This window comes from Mauremys mutica, chromosome 2 (genome assembly GCF_020497125.1).
Source record: "Mauremys mutica isolate MM-2020 ecotype Southern chromosome 2, ASM2049712v1, whole genome shotgun sequence".
In the NCBI taxonomy this organism is placed as follows: domain Eukaryota; kingdom Metazoa; phylum Chordata; order Testudines; family Geoemydidae; genus Mauremys; species Mauremys mutica.
The window spans coordinates 268694364-268712518 of NC_059073.1; the positions used below are offsets into that span (position 1 = coordinate 268694364).

General features: G+C 40.3%; 1 protein-coding gene across 9 annotated transcripts in view; it reads left to right on the plus strand.

Annotated features, from left to right (window-relative positions):
* The window catches only part of CREM (cAMP responsive element modulator), a 72979-nt gene that overhangs the window by 21706 nt on the left and 33118 nt on the right, over positions 1 to 18155 (plus strand). For all 9 annotated transcript variants that reach the window (XM_045003873.1, XM_045003857.1, XM_045003858.1 and 6 more), the window contains one exon: positions 10455 to 10601. Coding sequence is in view for 7 of the 9 variants with exons in the window: in XM_045003857.1 (XP_044859792.1) it covers positions 10455 to 10601 (147 nt within the window). In the remaining 2 variants the exon portion in view is untranslated. The remainder of the gene's footprint in view (positions 1 to 10454; positions 10602 to 18155) is intronic.

Below are 18155 nucleotides of genomic sequence, written 5' to 3' on the forward strand. Positions count from 1 at the left end.
TACTGTGAGGAGATGCAACATCTGGCTTTTGGCTGGAATTCAGACTTTACAGCTAAATGCAGCTTTGCTTTATAAAGGGGGACAAGATGTTAAATAAGGTGGTAAGAGTGTCAAGATGGGTGAGATAGTATCTTTTATTGGACCAAATTCTGCTGGTGAGAGAGACAAGCTTTCAAGTTTACACAAAGCTCTTCTTCAGGTCTTGAAGATGACCTGAAGAAGAGCTTTGTGTAAACTTGAAAGCTTGCCTCTCTCACCAGCAGAATTTGGTCCAATAAAAGATACTACCTTACCCACCTTGTCTCTCTAATATCCTGGGACCACCACAGCTACAACAACACTGCTTGCAACAATGTTAAGAGTGTGATAGATACTGCAGTCCCATGCAGTATCTTTAAGGACCATATTCTATTAAGTTTGTGTATCACTGTGGCTAGGGATTGTATGCAACTCCAGTGGGGAGGATTCGCACAAGTTCCCCAGGAACCAAAAACAGTGGGAGGTGATTAAGGCAAATCACTCAGATTGTAACCCCTCCCGAGAGTTACCAACACCTGGGGAGGCTCCCATATACTGGTTTAAACTGGATTGTCCAGAGACCATAAGACAGTGGTGGGCAACCTGCTGCCCATCAGAGTAATCCGCTGGTGGGCCATGAGACAGTTTGTTTACATTGACCGTCTGCAGGCACGGCCGCCTGCAGCTCCCAGTGGCTGCAGTTTGCTGTTCCTAACCAATGGAAGCTGCGGGAAGCGGCAGCCAGCACGTCCCTGTGGACTACGCTGCTTCCCACAGCTCCCATTGCCCAGAAACAGCGAACTGCAGCCACTGGGAGCTGCGGGCGGCTGTGCCTGCCGATGGTCAATGTAAACAAACTGTCTCGCGGCCTGCCAGCGGATTACTCTGACCAGCCGCTGGCTGCCCACCACTGCCATGAGACAAAGAAATGACTTTTGGATAAAAGTCTGGGTTAACCCTGACTCAGGCCTTCTTTCTGATCCAGAAAATGGACAGGGCCTTCTGTCCAAGGGCAACTCCACCCCTTGCAGAAGGTTTTGAAAGACTTTGGCCTAGTAGCATGGGTGACCCCTGGGATGTTTAGTGTGTATTTAAATCTGTTTATTGTTTTTATTATGTTTTCTCTCTAGTGCTTTTATCTTAAGAATAAATGTGCTTGCTTAGAAAGAGCTGTGTGGTAACTTGTAACTGCTGATAATATGCTGTTCACAGACCTTGGAGACAAAGCAAAGCTGCTGGCCTTTAGGCAAATTGGCTTGCTGGGGATATCACAGTGTAAGTCAGGGAGTTGTTTAGCCTTACAACCCCCTGATCAGAAGGAAGTCGGACAAGGATTCCTGCCCAAAGACAGGTGATGGCTGGAGACCTGAGACCTGACTGGGAACTCTTGGAGTGAACTTGGAGGGAATAAAGGTGTAGTTACCCTGAAACTGTGACAAAGATAACTACTTATCTTTTCTCTAATCATTGTGTTTCTCAAATGTCTGTCCTTGGAGACTGATGAATCCTGTTGGTCTGTAGGAATATAAGGAATAATGGTGACCAGCCACTGGGCCAGTGTATTAAAAGCCGACTGGACTGTTATACTCTTTTTACTTTGACTATTGAAGCATTGCCATTTAGGTATCCCCCTTCCTCTGCATCCTCACAAAGAGGACCTATAACAAATAAATCAATAAGAAAGGAGGCTTATGAGCTAGTAGCAGGTTTTTTCCCAGTCGATTGTAACATAGATTTGCTATATGTATCTCATGCCATTTCTGTTGTGAAAGTAAAAAAGTGTTTTTTTCCCTAAACCACAGGATCTACAAAGTCTAGACTAGTGAACAGTAAGGTGCCTGTTGGATCCATATTGATGCCACTTAGAATCAAGCATTTCTGTCTTTGAAGAGTTTATCTAATTGCTGTTAAAATCAATTGGATCTCTGGCAGTCTGTCTGAAACCAAGGAGATAATGTGAAACAAGAGATTTCTGCAGTGGCTATGTTTCATCCAGCTCTGCTGATGGAACTTCAGGATGTTCTAAATAAGCTTAGTTTAGCCACTTGTGAAATGGGCCTTCACATGTCATGGCTAGTAACAAGTGGGGAGAGCACAGGCCCACTGTGACGGGTTTGGGCTCTTTGGGGTATCACCTGATGTGCTGGGGTTTAACTGAGCCTCCTCTGCTCAATCAGCCTGTTCTACCAGCCTGGGTGCCCTTGTCCTGGTCTTGTTGGGTTAGGCTCACAAGCCTCTTCCAGCCACGTACACAGGCAGGGCCACACCCAGGTGCACAGAGAGACAGAGATCCGCTCTGGAAAGATTCAGCCTTAGGGGCTGTCCCCAACACTCTAGTGCCCACTCCCTTTAAGGGGTACAAACCCAAAGGTTTTATGAAATTCACCCCCTCCCTCAATGTGGAGGGAGATATGCACCACTTCTTGCCCCCCCAGTTAGAAATTACATAAACTGGGTTATGTTACTATAAATAAGCGATAAGTTTATTAACTGCAAAAGGTGAATTTTAAGTGAATATAAGAGAGAGAAAGAACAAAGCAGATTACTGAGCAAATAAACCAAAGTATGCAAGCTAAGCTCAATACACTTAAGAAACAGGTTACAAAATGTAATTTATTACCCTAAATGTTACTTTAGGCAGGTTGCAAAGTTTCTGTGGTTCAGATTTCCAGTTATATTTCTTTTCAGACTGGACCCTGTCTCAGTCTGGACTCCCCACTGCCTTCCCTTCAGGTGGCTTTAGCAGTCTTCCTTATTGGGCAGACAGGCCATGGAGAGGAAGAGCCTCATTTGCCTTCCTCCTCACCCTTAAATAGGATTTACATAAGGTGGGAATCCTTTGTTTCCCAAACCTGATCCTCCTCCCTCCCAGTGGAAAGTTACAAGAAGTGCTATGTAATGTTTAGTATCAGGTGACAAGATCACCTGACTCTGTAGTATCACACCATCCATGAGTCAGTGGCAGTATGGAGTGTTCATAGGAAGGCCAAGCCTTTTCCCAGTCCATTGTCCTCACTGATGGGCCATCCGCCCTGTCTGTCTTTTCCATTGTTGTACCTGAAGTGTTAGCAGTGGGTGTCACCCAAAGTAGCATAGTTGAAATACAGATATACAGTCAATATTCCTAACTTCAGTTACAGAAATGATACAGGCATATAAATTGGATAATCACATTCAGTAAATTATAACCTTTCCAAAGATACCATACAAGACCCATCTTGCATAAAGCGTATCTCAGTTATGTCATATTCATATCATAAGCATATTTGAATAAAGAATATGAAGTGAAGCATCACATCCATTATTGATCAGAATTGATTATGTCATTTTTTGTGAAAGAAAAATGGCTGGTGACCTACAGCAGGTAGTAGTTAGATTCTTATGCAAGAAACTATCTGTTTGACAGGAACAATCTTACCACTTTAAAGATGACTTAATTGACACCTATATTCTTTTAGATTCCTGGATTTGTCTGGCTTTAGTCCTGGGGAAAAGATTGAAACAACACTTATTGCTTTGTTTGGTGATCATCTGGCAGTGATCAGAGGTCATAGTACTTACAATTTTATTAAATTGTATACGTTTTGATAAGGCTATCTTGAGTTACTGTTAACTTATCTGAGGGAGCTGATAGAGGTGAATGGGAATGTTGTACAGAGGATCTGTTTATTCATATAGGGAAGACTCAGAGGATTGTGGCAATTGCATGTCCTTTCCTAGTGAAGGTCCCACAGTATTCCATCCTGTCACCCTCATGTATGTAAGGCTGTTGAAGAAAGGCATTTTGAACTGCAGTATTATCATTAAGTTGATGAAAATGAACTCTGTGTCTCCACATCAAATCTGGAATATTTGGTTGTTCTACCTTCTCAGTGCTTGGTTTACATTCAATACAGAAACAATGAAGCTGGTGTTGCTCGGTAGAGAAAAATACATTTGAAAAGAAAGGGAACTGTACTTACTCCCTTGATTGAAAAGGTACTGTCACAATTTTTCTCAGTTGTTTGTGATCTTGGGATTTCATTAAACTGATCATTTGTTTCTTGAGTCCAGACTAGACCAACCTGTTCCTTCGGATGTAGATCTCAACACAGTTATCTATTCTTTTGTCACTATACTGGCATATAGTCTTAAGACTGACCTTGAAGAATATAGACAACATTCAGCTAGTCAGCGTGCAACTTAATTGAGGGAAGTCAGTCAGCATGCAGCCTAATTGGGGCAAGTCATCATGAGCAGTGATTCAGAATTCTTTCTGGAGTGCAGTTCAAGCAAGGGATACCATCTATAAAGCCATGAGTGGCTTGGGAGCTGACTGTTGCAGAGAGAGCCTCTTCCCCCTTGCACTGTTGCAGAAATTGTGTCTTATCAAAATACCTTTGTTTCTGCCCCTGTGGTTTAATTCCTGAGTATGGGTACAGAGCAGTTTTGGTGGAAGGCCCTTTGTTCTTGATTTCACTCCATTAGTCAGAGCCTTTTTTTTTCTTTTTTTGGCGGGGTGGGAGGGTTGTTTGGTTGGAGGGCGGATACTATGTAAGATATATTAAAAAAATTTGGGCCTGTACCCAGGATATTTATCTCATGAAGGGTAGAACTGATAGAGGTAGGAATGGGTTAGATTTATGCCAGTTGTTGACAGTTGGTGGTTTTAATTTTTGTATTAGATTTCCAGATATCAGTTGGTAGGGTACAATATAAAAAAGAAAACAGTCATAAAAATCTTCTCTCTGCTGAAGGCCCAAGTCCTTTCAACACCTAAAGTCTTTGAGTCATAGGTGAGGGATTTAGGAGAGCATTTCTGTGCCTTTTTTTTTTTAATCCTTGTTCAAGAGGAGTTCCACCTTTCATAATCAGTACAGAAACAGGAAGCAGGAGACCTCCAAAAGTCCTTTTCCCTACAGCAGTGCTACTACCCTTGGGAAGTATTCCTTTTGCATGGATGCAGGCCCAAGCATCAGAATAGTGACCGTGTAGTCCTTACTACACCTTTTTCCTCTCTTTCATGTCGACCCAGAAGTAGGACACAATCTGGCTCTAAATATACAAAAAATTGATTTTCCCATGGTGTTGAGTGCCATTGATGCCTGTTAAAGGTCACTGGCATTTGAGGGTGCCGAGCACCTCAGTGGATCAGCTCTCATGATATTACATGATGCAACATTTCCTTTCCTCTGCTTGCCTGGGACAGTGTGAAATGCATTGTAACATTGCACTATTCAGTGTTTTTAAAACCGTGTTTTTCAGGTTGCTGAATTGCCACTGCTGATCATCAGCCTTCAGTAATTGGCAGTCTAGGCAAGCCTTGAAATTCAGATGTCGTAGGCAGCATCACTTGTCATTGACGTAAGGATTGCATGGCTTGTCAAGACTACTTCCATCAGTATCAGTACACAAGTAACCTAATAAGCAAGTTAAAATATATTTTAGTTAATGCAGAGGCTGCAATTTTGGAACAGAGTCAACAATTTAGAATGAAAGAAAATAAATCCAATGTTACTTTTACAGGATTATTTATACTTTATTTTAAAGAGATGCACAATATCAGAATGGAAACATGATTGTTAATCTCAAATTTACAGAAACAAAACTCAATTAAAAAAATCACAGAAGTAAATCTGATGTGTTGAAATCACTTTTTGTTAAGGGTCTGCAAATGTTAAAAGAAAAAGTCACTCAAATGTAATAATTTTCATGTAATTCTAGCTTGATGTGTGAATTATGTTTTTTCTATTTATGTAGTTCTTTCTGTAAACAAGAACAGATTTCTTTTAGTTTGATCCAGCTTTAAATGTGCTTGTTTTCACCCAGAACAAAATATCATGTATGAACTCATTAGAGTAAAATCATTTTTCCCTGTGAAATTTTAAATAAGCTTTACTCTGGTAGAGTTTTGGACACGTTTTCTTGTGTGGTTTTAAGATGGCATAAAATGGACTCTTAAATATACTTGTAATTGCTATTATATATAATTGGCCTTTAAATTTAGAAGGAAACCCTGCTCTAGAAGCTTTTATAGTTCAATATTCTAGTTAAGGTGCAGCCTTATAGGAAAGCAGGCAATTCAACCAAATTTTAAATCAAACTGTTATAATAAAAACTGGCTTCCAGAAATGTTGAATTTTTATTTAAATTTTAAGTGCTTATTCATTAGGAAAGTATGAGAATATGTATTAAGTGTTACATGGGCAGGTAAAGATTTAGGGCTGTCCAAAGTGTATTTAACCTAAGAAACACCAGTAATTTGCATAAACAGACATTATGTCTATGTTAGGACAAGTGGCTTAGGTAAAACTTTGTCCTAGGTTAGAAGGCTCCTTTTTGTGTCAGTACAGTGCAATCCCAATTGACAACTCCAGTTAACTTGAAGTAACTGGTTAAATAATATATGTTCCCCAAAGTTGCATTGACTTTCTTAAATTCCAAAGAGATCTTACAGAAACTCCTTTGGCTCTCTGTTCCTGGAGAATGTAGCTCAGTAAAATTTAAGAGATCCACAGGAGCAGAACTTCATTTAATGCATCCTGAGGGAACAAACTTACCTTGGTTATCCAGATATTTCAGTTAATCAGAGCTGGGTTACTCCTGATTATTCAAGCCCCTGTTATGAAAATGTCATGCATCCTACCAATGCACTGGAAACAGGCTGTAATAACTATCAGTTGTGTGGTATAATTTGTTCATGTCAGTTATAGTATTGTTTTGTATTTCTGGTGTCTGTGCTCTAGGTACAAATGGAAAGGTTTGTTGTGATTATGTTTGCCTGGCTCTTTTTAGAATAATAGAAATGTAGGGTTAGAGGGAACCTTGAGAAGTCAAGTCCAGACTTCTGTACTGCTGTAAAACCAAGTAAACCTAGAACATCCTGAAAGGTGTTTGTCCAACCTGTTTTTACAACCTTCCAATGATTCCACAACATCCATTGGAAGCCAATTCCAGAGCTTAATTAACCTTATAGTTGGATTTTCCTAATATCTAACCTAAAATCTCCCTTGCTGCAGATTAAGCCAATGGCTTTTTGTCCAGTCTTCAGGGGACATGGAGAACAATTGATGCAGTCCTCTTTATAACAGCACTTAATATATTTGAAGACTATTGTCAGGTCCCCCTCAGTTATCTTTTCTCAAAACTAAACATGGCTAGTGTTTGAACCTTTCCTTATACCCCAGGTTTTCTAAATCTTTTATCATTTTTGTTGCTCTCCTCTCGACTTTCTCCAATTTGTCCACTTTTATCCTAATCTGTGGCACCCAGAATTGGACATAGTACTTCAGCTGAGGCCTCTCCTATGTCTTGTAGAGTAAGACAGTTACCTCCGTGTCTTACATATGACATTCCTGTTAATACACCCCAGAATGATATTCGTCTTTTTTGCCTCATTTTGACTCATATTCAATCTATGATCCACAGGGCTGCCCAGAGGGGGGAGCAAGTGGGGCAATTTGCCCCGGGCCCCGCAGGGCCCCCCATGAGAATATAGTATTCTTTATAATATTGCAACTTTTTTTTTATGGAAGGGGCCCCTGAAATTGCTTTGCCCCAGGCCCCTTGAATCCTGTGGGCGGCCCTGGTGATCCACTAGAACCCCAAGATCCTTTCCAGCAGCACTACCACCTAACCAGTTATTCCCCATTTTGTAGTTGTGCATTTGATTTTTCCTTCCTAAGTGAAGTACTTTTCACTTGTCTTTATTGAATTTCATTTTGTTGAATTCAAACCAGTTTTCCAATTTGTCACAGTAATTTTGAATTCTGAGCCTGTCCTCCAAAGTGCTTGCAACCCTTCCCAGCTTGATGTCATTTGCAAATTTTATAAGCATACTCTCCACTCCATTATCAAAGACATTTAATGACAATATTGAATAGTACTGGACCCAGGACTACCACTTTGGGACCCCACTAGATACGCCTTCCCAGTTTGACAGCAAACCATTGATAACCATTATTTGAGTATGGTCTTTCAACCAGTTGTGCACCCATCTTTTAGTAATTTAATCTAGACTTCATTTCCCTAGTTCGCTTATGAGACATATATCTACTGTTTTCCGCTATCCACTAGGCAGTGACTGTATCAAAGAATTAAATTAGGTTGATTTGGCATGATTTGTCCTTGACAAATCCATGCTGGTATTCCTTATGATCCTATTATCTTCTAGGTGCTTACAAATTTATTGTTTAATAATTTTGTAGTATGTATTGACAATTTAGAATGCTTTGAAAATATTTAGAATCAACCCTTGTTCGTTCCTTGTAATGGCTCTTGTGTGAAGCCAATTACCACCAGTTAAAATCTGGATCATATTCTGAGTTCATATTGAGTTTCCATCTTTTAGACTGGCTGGCTCTTGGGCTCAAAATGTCAGCATCTTAATGACAATACAAGTGTGTGTGTTTATAGAGTGGAAAAAGCTTTGGGTGTCTTTGATGCTTGTTTTTAGAAGCCTTTTTCAGGCTAGGATGGTTTCCTTTTGGGAGTTGTAAGAAGCCCTTTACTTTTAGCTTTCCCAAGAGAGTCTGTTCAGATTCCTATTGACAATTTAACAGTTATGTAATAAATATATTAAAAGGAGTCAACCAGATCCTGTCTAGTTTACTTGTAAAACTTCCTTCTTCAGGTATGGTTGATTCAGCATCCAGGCTTTTTGATGGTACTGCATGTTTCTACACTTCCTAGTAAATAAATAACAAAAAGATAACATTTTCCTCAGATAGACCTTTTGTCTTAACAAATGACCTTTTGCGGGCAGAGTTTTCCCACAGAAATATTGCTCAGGGATCACTAATCAAAATCTTCAGTGATCATTAATCAAAGACCTTTCTACAGTTAGATTTTTTTTCTTCTCTATTATGAATGTCTCAGATACTTTGGAAAATGAGACAGAATGCAATTATCATGATCTTTTAGATCCATTTTGGCCTGTTTACATCTTGTATTCAATATTCTGTTCCTGTCACTGTGTCCTCTCCACCTTCTCCTGCTCATAGATCTATTGTCTCAGAGTAGTCCAGCTTTGGGATGTGACCACTCTCCACCAGATATATCTTTGTGATGCTAACCAAGGCAGGACTGAAAAAAACAATCTTGGAGAATGATGAATTATTGTAACCCTGAAAAGCAAATTGTTTTTATCCAGTTCACACTGAAGAGCTGAAAAAGATGGACTGTCTATTCTCTTCTTCTACAAATCCTATGGAATTGTCTTTGTTCTTTTCTTCTATATCATCTATTCTTCTTGTGTCCAGGATTAGGCATGATTTGCCAGAGACAGATTCAGATCTATTACAGTGACCTTAAAAATCTTCCTTTTGCTTCATGACTGTTTCCAGTCTTGTTTACCTCTCCATAAGACAATATTTCCATCTCTTCAATATCTCTGGATGGCTATAGGCATTTCTAAGAGTTTTTTAAATCTAGAATGGCATATGCTCTAAATTTAGAGGTATCATAATTCCACAAGATATCTCACAAAATGTGGTTATAGAGACCCAGAAAAGAGAGAAAATTTCACTGTCAATTATTTAAAGTGTACTGGAGCCTTTTAAAGGGGTTTTGACTACCTGTTGGCAAACAAACTGATAAAATTTAACATGTCCCACTATAGGGATTAGAATATTTCTTCTCTCAACCAATATCTGGATCTCTGATAGTCTCTGGTGCAGTAGTAAAGCCTGAGGGAGGAAGATGTTGTTGTAGAATACTGTAAGAAAAAGAGGCGAGAATGATTGCTAATCTGGGTAAGAAACCATATTCCTCCACCATGTCAGCCTTGAGGATTGAAAATCATCAGTTGTGGTGTATTGTTGTTTATATTGCAGTAGTGTTGAGAGGCACTGGCCTCACTGTGCTAGATAATACAGATACCGGTACAGTCCTTGCTTCGAAGAGTTTACAATCCAAGTATTGCTTTAGTGATACAACTGTTTTATCATGGGAAAAAATTGTCCTCTATATTAGAACATCTTCCTGAAGAATACAAGTAGAAAGCCATAGATTGGATAAAAGAGGACCAAGGATTTCATACCACTGATTGAGAGTATCCTATCATGATTGGATTTGTTCAACCCATAAAGATACTTCTAGTTGAGATCTCTGTGACTCTGTCCTAAAGTACAAGCCAAGGGTAGAAGATTTAGTCTTTGAAAGCTTGGAGATCTTTTATAAAAAACAGACAGGGTCCTTGAAAAATTAAGACAAAAGGTCAAGATTTTAAAAAGTGACAAGTGTTCTTTTTTGGTCACCAAATTGAGACAGCTTAAAGGTATATAATTAGCACAAATAGTAATAATTTTGTCCAAGTAATAAGTCGCATAATGTGTATTTTCTTCTTGCAGTTTGGCTCAAAATTTTATCATTTAACTTATCTGTGTTATTGCTTTTTGAAGTATCTGTTGAAATCCACAGAGCACTTTATTTAAACATGATTATCATAATTCTTGCAGGTTTCTGTAGCTGGATCAAGTGCTGGAAGAGGATCTCCAGTTGTAACTCTAGTACAGTTGCCTTCTGGTCAAACTGTACACGTCCAGGGAGTGATTCAAGCCACACAGCCATCAGTGATTCAGTTACCACCAATGCAGGCTGTTCAGGTTAGCTGTCTTTTATATTTTTTGCTGTAGTTATTGATTATTTTAAGCTTGTGGTTTCTCCTCCCTCCCCCATTTTGAAACCTCCACCTTGGATCTTCAACTTTCCAACTTCTTTCTTACCAGTGGATAGAAGACCCACTTCTGCTGTGATGCTCATGGGTAACGGCCAACTGATAATAGCTAGGCAGGTGGTGTGGAGAGATTCATTAATATTTCTTGTTTATCTTTTAAAGAAATGATGCCTTGGAACCCTCAATTTGTGCAATAGCAAACTTGTATAATCACATGGCCCTATTTTAATGACTCTTCTACTTGGTTTTCTCATTTGGTTGTTCTGCTCCTTCCACATCTTGTCTCAAATGGGATTATTAACTCTTCAATGCATGGATTATCTCTTCAATGTATTAGCAGAAAGTCTAGAATAATGGGTCCCCTATACTGATGAGAGTATCTGGGAGCAATACAAATACAAGTATTATAAATACGGCTTCTCTTCTTATTGTTTATTCTTAGCAGCATCCATTATTGCATCTGGGTTTGCTTTACACGATAAAGATAAAAATAAAAAATGGCTACCAAAGAAGTAGCATATATTTGGCAAACCTTCACAAACCTGATCTTGCTTAAATTAGAGGACGGGGACCAGTGTACTAAGCACCAGGAGTTTTCAGAGCTTCTCATAAGTGAAAAGACTGGACAAAAATATCTTACAACTACTCTGAAAGCAACCAGGTTTAGGAGTATTTGCTGCGAGTGGCAATGCCTTGCCTAATCTTATCCTCAGCTCCCTCAAATTTTACTCTTGACACAGATAGCAGAAGTGTTCCTTCCAAAGAGAAGCGGTCTCTTAGATAACTGGAATCTACTTCTCACTTGCTATCATCACCATTCTTCAACTCAGTTTAGTTCGGAACAAATATACAAAAATAAAATATTTTCCCCATGGCTTGAAATCAGCCAGGAAGAGAAGTATTTCCCCTGGGTTTCTCACTGACCATCTCTTTTATTAGGGGAATAGGAACCAAATGCTCTCCTGTAGTGGGTATTGGGCCAACTACAGCTGCCCTGTCTTCTCCCACAATCAGGGCATAAGGAAGGAAGCACTTGTGCCCAGTTAACCCTGGCTGGTTGCTTCCTTTTTTCCCTTACCTTTGAGAATATGGTTATTAAAGGGAGGTAGGGTGTTTCTGTCCTTACAGGATTCCAAAAGCCCTAAAGGGCCGGTTTACCCCATTACATGAACAATTATAGATTTCATCAGATCCTTAAAGTATTCTCCCCATCCAATCAGCAGCACCTCCTTATTAAGCTGGCTTTCACCCAGGACCCTATTTCTACTAGACACTGGGACACTGAGGAAATGGTATAATCTGGGTTTCACAAAAAGAAGCTGAATGTCTTCTGCATATTGATGATATGGTGCCTGTACCTTCACACAGTCTCCTGCTCCCTTCTGCCCCGTGGCTTCACAAGAGTTTGAACAAGAAGGGTGACAAAGACAGAGTATTTTGGGACACCACAGCCTTTTGAGTGAAAAAGCTGTTACCCAAAATTAGGGATCGTAACTGCTCTGCATTGTGGCGAATGTTTTGCATTTCAGCTCATTCTTTGAAGTTCCTTTTTTCCCCTCACCCAGTCCCCTCTGCATTTTGCCAGGAGACTACAGCAGATTCATAGGAGGGAGGAAGAAAGAGGGATGAAGGGCCTTTACCTACCCTGCCCTTGAACTTTAACTTGGCCTTGTAGTTAAACACCAATCTAGAGCTGTGAGCTGGAGTATAGCTGGGAAAGGATGGAGATGGTGAAAGCTTGTAGAACCAGCAGCTCTGGCTGCTCTCTAATGAAGTCTTTCTCTCTGGTAATCCCTCACCAAACAGCAAGTGTTAAGTATTTTTATCATATCATTAAAAAAAAATCCATAGGTACAGAACTCATTACAGCAGACAAATTGTATATCCCTTTCATTGGTTTAACCCCCAATTATATGTACAGATAGCCAAGAAATGACATGTATTGATTTTGGCCACTTTCTCCACATATGCTACATGCTTAAGGCTAGATCTGTTAGTGCAGGGGTTCTCAATGTTTTTTCTTTCTGATTCCCCCCGCCACACACACACACACACACACACACACACACACACACACACACACACACACACACACACACACACACACACACACACACACACACACACACACACACACACACACACACACACACACACACACACACACACACACACACACGATATAAAACTCCAAGGCACACCTGTGCCACAGCAACTGATATTCTGCATATAAAAGCCTTGGCTGGCATTAGGGGATAGCAAGCGGGGCAATTGCCTGGGGCCCATGCCAAAGAGGCCCCCGCGAAGCTAAGATGCTCAGGCTTTGGCTTCAGCCCCGGGTGGGCAGGGCTCAGGGACCTGGGCTTCAGCCCCATTCAGTGGGGCTTCAGTTTTCTGCCCTTAGCCCCAGTGAGTCTAACTCTGGCCCTGCTTGGTGGACCAGCTGAAACCTGCTTGTGGCCCCCCGGGGAGCCCCGGACCCCAGGTTGAGAACCACTGTCCTAATGTATCTCAGCAGTGCACATCAGATAAGGGGCCTCAAGGAGACCACTCTGCCCGATGTTTAGGGTGACCAGACAGCAAATGTGAAAAATTGGGATGGGATGTGGGGTAATAGGAGCTATATAAGAAAAAGACCCAAAAATTGGGACTGTCCCTATAAAATCGGGACATCTGGTCACCTACTGACATTATTTCTGGATAACATCATGTTCTTGCCCTGCCCCTTGGACGTCTGACATGCCTCCAGCCTGCCTTGGAGTGACCCTGTGCCTAGGCTAGGGGAATCCTTAAGGCAACTCTAAGTCTCCTTTGTCAACCTTCATGATTTCTGTAAGAGAAATTAGCAGAACCTCCACAAATTGATTCTGCTCATCCCAGCTGGGTTTTGCAGTCTAGTTTAAAATTAGGTTTGTTCACAATTGCAGAAATACCTCTCATTATGTTTTTGAAATATTTGGATGCTTCATTTTACTGTGTATGTCCCACACTATCCTAGCAAGCGCCATACTGTGCAAAATGGTTTTGAGCAGAAATGGAATTGCAGTTAAATCAGTAAAGGAAAAGAGACGTTAGGTTTCTTTGTTTACAGTAACCTGTAGATCTTTGAAGTCATGGCCTCTTACTGTTTATACTCTTGGGATGAGGTGCCCTAATGCCACAAGTTTTCAGAATCTTCTAGGAATTCATGCCCTTTCAGATCCACGCAAGTTCTGCTTTGTGCCCCAAATGTTTAGGGTCCTAGGTTATGTGAGACAGGTACAGCAATCATCTGAGTTCTATCTTTTCTGATGTTAGCTCCAGATGTAGGAACCTTTACTGTGTCCAAGTCTGACTCTGTCAGACTTCTAGCTCACTTTCGTTGAATCAAGTTAATATTTAGGTAGTTTAAAAATAGTCTAATCTACAAAAAACTGTAGTTTTGGGGTTTCTCTATGTGAATATGCTATTTTCCATATAACTTATATAACTTCACAGTTCCACTTTTGCACGTATCCTACACAACTGTGGACTGAGCAGTTAAATGAATCATGTAAATAGTGTTTTGCCTTACTTGGTTAATTGCAGTTTCAGTTTTGCACAAAATAATATCGGCTAGTATAGACTGTGGTTTAGCTGTGCAGTTTTTTGCTTTTAAAATCGCCAAACCTGAAGTTAATATGTAAAAAATGATGCTAATGCAACTCTAAGAAAATGTGAAAATGTAAACTCACAAAAGTCAAGAAAGTTCTAAAGTTAAAGTTTGCACATTAATACTAACCTAACCCCCATGCACATGTGGTATGCAGTATTTTAGATGATCATTTATGTTGTTAAATGTATTCCTTAATTTCTGGATGCTAACTTACTTTCTGTGGCTGTGATGAGGTTACCACAGCAACTTTAACGTTTACATTTAATGTATATTGTGCATTAGCATTGAAGTTACAATTAAAGTTGTGTTAGTATAACATTTTGGATTTAGTAGTTAGTTTGACTTTGGTATTAAGTTGAAATTGATTAATGGTGTAATTGCAATTTAAGAAATGGTTATATTTTACTAGTTGATAGCAATCTACTTTTTTGAATGGATGTGATTAACAACATGGATGTATACAGTACACTTATGCACCTCTGACAGGTTTTTTTTTTTTTGCCTAAAATTAGAAATATAAAATTTGGATTACCTTTATTTCTCCAAACTGGAGATCACTGGACAGAAAAAAATTAATGTAGGTTTCAAATTGGTTTCCACATGATGATCTATGATGGAAATGTCAGAATTCAAATTTGGGTATAGTCTTATAGTTTATAATGAATGGGTGTACAAAATTTCAAGGTTCCACCACACTGAACATGGAAATTATTTACATGTAGGGCTCCATGTCTGTCATGGAGGTCGCGGAAGTCACAGATTCTGTGATTTTCCCTGACCTCTATGACTTCTGCAGGGGCCAGTGTGGCTGACCTCAAGGCCACCCAAGCAGCTGGCTGCTGGGACAGCCACAGGAGCCACTGTTCCAACGGCCCCTGGCAGTGATTCCCAGCCAGCCGGCTGGAGCAGCCCCTGCTCTGGTAGTCCTGGGCAGAATAAGGCTACTACATCTACACTAAAAGCTAGCAATGTGATTCCTCTTTCCATTACACACTCTCATGCTAGCTCTCACCAACCTAGAGCGAGTATAAATGGCAGTGTGGCTGTGGTAGCATGTGTGGTGGCAACTGAGGCACAGCCTAGATGTGCCGAATATGTATCCACAGCTAAACTGTGCCTCCATTGCCACTACGTGTGTTACTGTGGCTCTGCTGTTGTTTATGCTTGTACTTGCTCAATCAGAGCTAGTGCAAGTATGTGTGTATGAGCAGGGAATCACAGCCTGGCTCATAGTGTAGACGTAGCCTATAAGTCAGTCACCTTTGTGATGGGCTGCCCGGGGTCCCGGGGTGCCACCTGATTCACTGGGGTACCACTGAGTTCGTCTGTTCCACCAGCCTGGGCTCCCTTACACTGTCCTGCTGAACCAGGCCCTCAAGCCTTTTCCAGCACACACAGGTAGGGACACACCCAGCTGCAGAAAGATACAGACACTGAAATCATCACTGCATGGGAAGGCTTCAGCTAAGGAATTGCCCAGCATTCAAGTGCACACCTCCTCTGGAGTGTAAACCCAAAATTTTATTGTCTTGCACTGCACAGAGAACTGGGCAGCGTAAGTTCATGAAATTTGCTCCCTCCCTCAGTGTGGAGGAAGATATCCATAGTTTTTTGCACCCCAGTTATGAATTGCACAAACTAGTTTTAGAGAAAACAAAACAAGGTTATTAACTACAGAAGGTAGAAGCTCAGTGCTTCTCCCCCTCTCTGTCTTTGTTTCTTAGATGTTTCCAGCAGTCATCCTGGGCAGGGATTCAGTGAAAAACAACTGCTCATTATGTCACTTCCCTGACTTCAATAGGTTTTACATATGCTGGGAATCCCTTGTTTTCCAGTGTGGTTCCTCCCTCCCTCCCCCCCAGTGGAAAAATACTGGTATTCTATCATGGAGTCCAGTACCAGATGACATAATCACATGACCCTGCAGTGTCAAAGCAGCCATGAGTCAAAGGCCTTGTTTGTAGCATCCCAGGAATGTGGGAGAGTAGCATCTTCAAAGACCTGTTGTTCTCCCTAATGGTTCATTGACTTGTGCCCAGCCAGTAGTTTCCCCAGGAATTGAAATTAGTGGGGGTGTTCGAATTTACAGGGTGCGTGTCAAGGCCAATGAGATATATAAAAGAGATATGAATAAAGTAAATATTTTGTTAGGATAATGCAAATTTAACATAAGGATAATACAAGTTACACCAAAACACATAACAGGTCTAGATTTCTAAAAAAATATAACTTTTTTTTAAAAATGTATTTAATTTAAATTGACTTTTGAAAAGTAAACCATCATGGGATAAGAGGGAAGTCCTCTCATGGATCAGTAACTGGTTAAAATATGGGAAACAAAGGGTAGGAATAAATTATCAGTTTTCAGAATGTAGAGAGAGAAATAGTGGTATCCCAGAGGGGCCGGTACTGGGACCATTACTATTCAACATACTCATAAATGAGCTGGAAAAATGGGTAAAAAGTGAGGTGGCAAAATTTTCAGATGACACAAAACTATTCAAGATAGTTAAGTCCCAGGCAGACTGTGAAGAGTTACAAAGGGATCTCACAAAACTGGGTGACTGGGAAACAAAATGGCAGATGAAATTCTGTGTTGATAAATGCAAAGTAATGCACATTGGAAAACAATCTCAATTATACATACAAAATGAAGGAGTCTGAATTAGCTGTTAACACTCAAGAGAGAGATCTTGGAGTCATTGTGGATAGTTCTTTGAAAACATCTGCTCAATGTGCAGCGGCAGTCAAAAAAGCAAACAGAATGTTGGGAATCATTAAGAAAGGGATAGATAATAAGACAGAAAATATCATATTGCCTCTATATAAATCCATGGTATGTGTACACCTTGAATACTATGTGCAGATCTGGTCACCCCATCCCAAAAGAGAGATATTGGAAATGGAAAAGGTACAGAGATGGGCAACTAAAACGATTAGGGGTATGAAACAGGAAGAGAAATTAAAATGACTGGGAATTTTCAGCTTAGAAAAGAGACGGCTAAGGGGGGATATGATAGAGGTCTATAAAATCTTGACTGGTGTGAAGAAAGTGAATAAGGAAATGTTATTGAATCCTTCACATAACACAAGAACTAGCAGGTTTCAGAGTAGCAGCTGTGTTAGTCTGTATCCGCAAAAAGAACAGGAGTACTTGTGGCACCTTAGAGACTAACAAATTTATTTGAGCATAAGCTTTCGTGGGCTAAAGCCCACTTCATCAGATGCATAGAGTGGAACATATAGTGAGGAATTATATATACGTACAGAGAACATGAAAAGGTGGGAGTTGCCCAATCAACTCTAAGAAGCTAATTAATTAAGATGAGCTATTGTCAGCAGGAGAAAAAAAATTATCTTGATTAGTGATAATCAAGATGACCCATTTAAGACAATTTGACAAGAAGGTGTGAGGATACTTAACATGGGGAAATAGATTCAATGTGTGTAATGGCTCAGCCATTCCCAGTCTCTATTTAAGCCTAAATTGATTGTATCTAGTTTGCATATTAATTCAAGTTCAGCAGTTTCTTGTTGGAGTCTGTTTTTGAAGCTTTTCTGTTGCAAAATTGCCACCTTTAAATCTGTTACTGAATGGCCAGAGAGGTTGAAGTGTTCTCCTTCTGGTTTTTGAATGTTATGATTCCTGATGTCAGATTTGTGTCCATTTATTCTTTTGTGTAGAGACTGTCCGGTTTGGCCAATGTACATGGCAGAGGGGCATTGCTGGCACATGATGGCATATATCACATTGGTGGATGTGCAGGTGAACGAGCCCCTGATGGTGTGGCTGATGTGATTAGGTCCTGGTATGGTGTCACTTGAATAGATATGTGGACAGAGTTGGCA